We start from the raw sequence: 3,980 nt of genomic DNA, 5'->3' as shown, positions 1-3,980 counted from the left end.
AATGATATTAAGAAGTGGTCGAAAATTAACTAACATGGCTGAAGTTAATACAAATAATTCTGATCTTTCTGGAAATCAAGGAGGTGTTCTGACCGGAGGAACACCACAAAATGCCGCAGATTCGTCCCCAGTTTGAGCAACAAATACTGGTGGATCGACGGCAGCAATAATGGTATCATCACCAACGAATGTACGGTCACCGTTGAATCCATTACGACCGCCGTTTCATGGAATGATGTCTCCACCAGGTTTTAACCCTCAGTTTGGAATGCCCACGTCTATGATGCAAGGTTTGCATACAAATCCTTTATTATATTCTGACAGCATGATGGCTACAAGCACATCAAATCCAGGGGATCGACCTATAGGCATAGGATATAATCACCAGGTTTTGCCGTCTTTAAGTACTACGTCAATGTTGTCAATTCGACAACAAATGGACGAAAGTAATCATGAAATGGTGAATGCCCTTACTCAACAAATGGGAACTATTTTTACTCCCATGATAAATAACACGAACCAAAGTTATGAAATATTGGCGGGACAAATGGCCAGAATTGCAGATTTCTTTGGAGCGCCCCCACAACCAAACCTTTCGACTACTCAAGGGTCGAATGTAAGAGGGGTCGAACCTATAGGACAAGGAGATCAAATTGAGCAAGAGATCCCTAGAATAGTACAAAGGCATCAAGATGCTGACCAGGTTCTTAAGAACGTCCAGCAAGATGTCAATATTGGACACAATAATATCTCTAATGTAGTTGAACAAATTTTAGTTCAGAATGGAATAAATGTAGGTTTGCATAGACCAAATTTCGTTTCCCCGTTGTCAGAATATGTAAGGCAAACTGAATTGCCTAGGGGGTGGAAAGTCCCAAAATTCACCAAATTTGCTGGTGAGACTAGCGAGTCGACAGTCGAACATATTGCTAGGTTCAAGACAGAGGCTGGAGAAATAGCAAACAATGAAAATCTAAAGATGAAGTATTTTCCAAGTTCTTTAACGAAAAACGCATTTACTTGGTTCACGACCTTATCTCCCCAATCTTTGTTCTCATGGAACCAATTAGAACGATTGTTTCATGAACAATTTTATATGGGACAGTCGAAAATCAGCTTGAAAGAATTGGCTGGAGTTAGGCGAAAGGGTACAGAACCAGTCGATGACTATCTAAACCGTTTTAGGTTACTGAAAGCTAGATGTTTTACACAAATTCCTGAACATGAGTTAGTCGAAATGGCTGCAGGTGGGTTAGATTATTCCATAAGGAAGAAATTAGACACCCAACATTTGAGAGACATGGCACAACTGGCAGACAGAGTACGCCAGGTCGAAAGGCTAAAGGCTGAAAAGGCTAGGGCTAATAAGTATCATAAGAAAGAAAAAATAGCTTATGTTACTACAAGTGAGTTCGACTCTAATAGCGACAGTAAATACGAAGAGGGAGAGGTCAACGTGGCTGAATTAAAGCCAGGACCACCATATATCTGTAAATTGCTTAAACCTTCAAAAGATAAAAATCTGGTTGAAAGTAAGAATGAAAAATTTTCTAGTAAAACGTATTCATTTTATATAACAAAATGTGACGAAATATTTGATTTGTTGGTTTCTGATGGGCAAATCATAGTACCCCCCGGGACTTAAAAATCCTCCTCTTGAACAAAAGAAAAAAAAAAGAGGATTTTGTAAATTTCATAATTTCTTGGGTCATAAAACTTCTCAATGTGTCCTTTTCAGGGATTTAGTGCAAAAAGCTTTGAAAGAAGGAAGGTTACAGTTTGGAGAAAAGCCAAAGTCATCAATGCAAGTGGATACTGATCCTTTGCAAGTCGAAGAGGCTCACTATACTGAGCTTGCCGATGTGATGATGGTCGAGACTACTGATGGTTTCGTTAGAAAGCAAAACGGCGCTACTGATGGCAAAGTTTTGAACATGGTTTATCCTGAACCAAAAGAGAGTCTTTTGAAATTCCTTGAGAGATGCCACAATAACAACTCTCAAGTCGGATTATGCCCAAGGCGTGATGCTGTTTTCAATGTCGATGCTGCAAACAAAGTGAGGTTCGACCCTCGTCGAGGCAAGAATCGTCAATTCATGTATACAGGAGAAAAGAGTGGTCGAAGGGCTGGAGAATACAGGAAGATGTTTGAAAAACCAAGGACTTTCCGTCCTAAGACGGATGTCCCTGAAGACAAATGGGTGAAACCCATTAACTTCAGAGGTAAACGCCCAGAATGGCAGATTCAAGGCGATGGAACCAATGCTGAAGGTTCTTGGACTGATAGTGGATCTAAAAGAAAAGATTACATATCTCCAAACTACAAAGGAAAGAACCCCATGACTCGAACGCAGTGGAGACGTTACCAAAGAAGTCACAAGAATGGACAAGAAGGTTCGAAAATGGTGCAGGCAGGATTTTCTCACTATCAATCAAAACCTTTTCACAGGAAGTTGACTGAAGAACAGGCTAAAATAGCAAACGAAAGATTAGCTGCTGGGATGATCCTAGGAAAGAAACTCATCAAAGAACTAGTTGATGATGATGCCCCGGCTCTCAATACGGGGAAAGAGCCTGAATATTATCCACTGTCGGACGAAGAGGTCGACGACAACTTTGACATAGAGTCAGATGAGTTGCTAATCGATTGTGGGATTGTCTCTGTACTTCCAGCAGAGTTCGACAGAGTATCTGAGGTATCTGAGAACGAAGATGATTTTCTTCCTGACGAGAATGTGGAGGAAACACCTGTTTGTTACTATGTGATGGGAAAAGGAGTGGTAGAAGAACAAAAGGCTGTATTTGAGAGGCCAGGTCGAGGAATGATGTATCATTTGAAGCCCCTATTCATAAGGGCAAAAGTGGACGGAGTACCTATAAATAAAGTGTTCGTTGATGGTGGGGCGCAGTAAACTTAATGCCTTATTCCTCACTACAGAAAGTGGGAAAGACTGACAAAGACTTAAGACCCCATAATATGGTACTGTCTAATTATGAGGGTAAGACAAGTGGAATACTTGGAGTAATTCAAGTGAAACTAGCTGTTGGTTCGTCTGTCAGGTCGACCGTATTCATGGTGATTGCATCTCAGGCAAATTTTAAACTGCTGTTGGGTCGAGAATGGATCCATGTGATTGGAGCAGTTCCTTCCACCTTACATCAGCGTGTAGCTATTTGGAGGTCAGATGGTATAGTGGAAAATATTGAAGCTGACCAAAGTTATTACAAAACTGAAAGTGGTCGCAGACATTTCGACCAGCATTTGGCAAATGTAGCTCCTTGCTACAAAGCAGAAGATGTATACCCTTCTGATGAAAGTGTGTCTAAGTATCTGAACTTGGACCCAAATTATGGTTTCATTTGGAATAAAGAAGATCCTAATGAACCATTGAACCAGGAAAGTTGTAACACCCCGGATTTAATTAAATTGGTTAATTAAATTATTGAAGGATTTAAATATTTGATTTAGTCGAATTTGGATTGTCGGTGTTATTTAAGGGCGTATTTGGAATTATATAAATCGAAGTCGGATAGTCAGAAAATAATATTAAGAATAATATTATTTATAAGGCGGAATTATTATATTGAAGGAATTATTATTATAAGTGATATAATTGATTATTTGAGTTATATCTCTTATTGGGCCTAAATTGATTTTGGAGGATATTAAATAAAGAGAAAGTTTAAACACTAAGCCCAATTGGTTTTATATTAGGGTTTTAGAGATTTTGGAAAGAGAGAGTTGTCATAATGAAGAGATAAGAATAGAGGAGAAAGAGGCAAGACTATGGAGAAGAAGAAGAAGAAGCTTGAAGAGTTTTCATCCATGGTGTCAAGTAAAGATGCAAATAGAGACCCATTGAGTTGTTTCCATTGATAAGGTAAGGGTGGGGTTCTCTTTCTATAATGGGGTTTATGAAATATTGTATGTTAGGATTTAGGGATTTAGGTTATTGCATTTGTTGTGCTAAATTGTTGCT

General features: G+C 39.2%; 1 protein-coding gene across 1 annotated transcript; it reads left to right on the top strand.

The window, feature by feature from the left end:
- Positions 1 to 436: 436 nt before the first annotated feature.
- LOC131619841 (uncharacterized) lies at positions 437 to 1,853 on the top strand (the record flags this gene model as incomplete). Its single annotated transcript, XM_058890891.1, has 3 exons — positions 437 to 1,202; positions 1,281 to 1,627; positions 1,668 to 1,853. Coding segments are annotated over exons 1-3 (1,299 nt in total), but the record flags the coding sequence as incomplete, so codon positions are not given.
- Between the last annotated feature and the right edge of the window lie 2,127 nt (positions 1,854 to 3,980).

Source organism: Vicia villosa, linkage group LG1 (genome assembly GCF_029867415.1).
Source record: "Vicia villosa cultivar HV-30 ecotype Madison, WI linkage group LG1, Vvil1.0, whole genome shotgun sequence".
NCBI classification, from domain to species: Eukaryota; Viridiplantae; Streptophyta; class Magnoliopsida; order Fabales; family Fabaceae; genus Vicia; species Vicia villosa.
The sequence above is the reverse complement of the archived record's forward strand: the minus strand, read 5'-3'. Positions and strand labels throughout refer to the sequence as shown.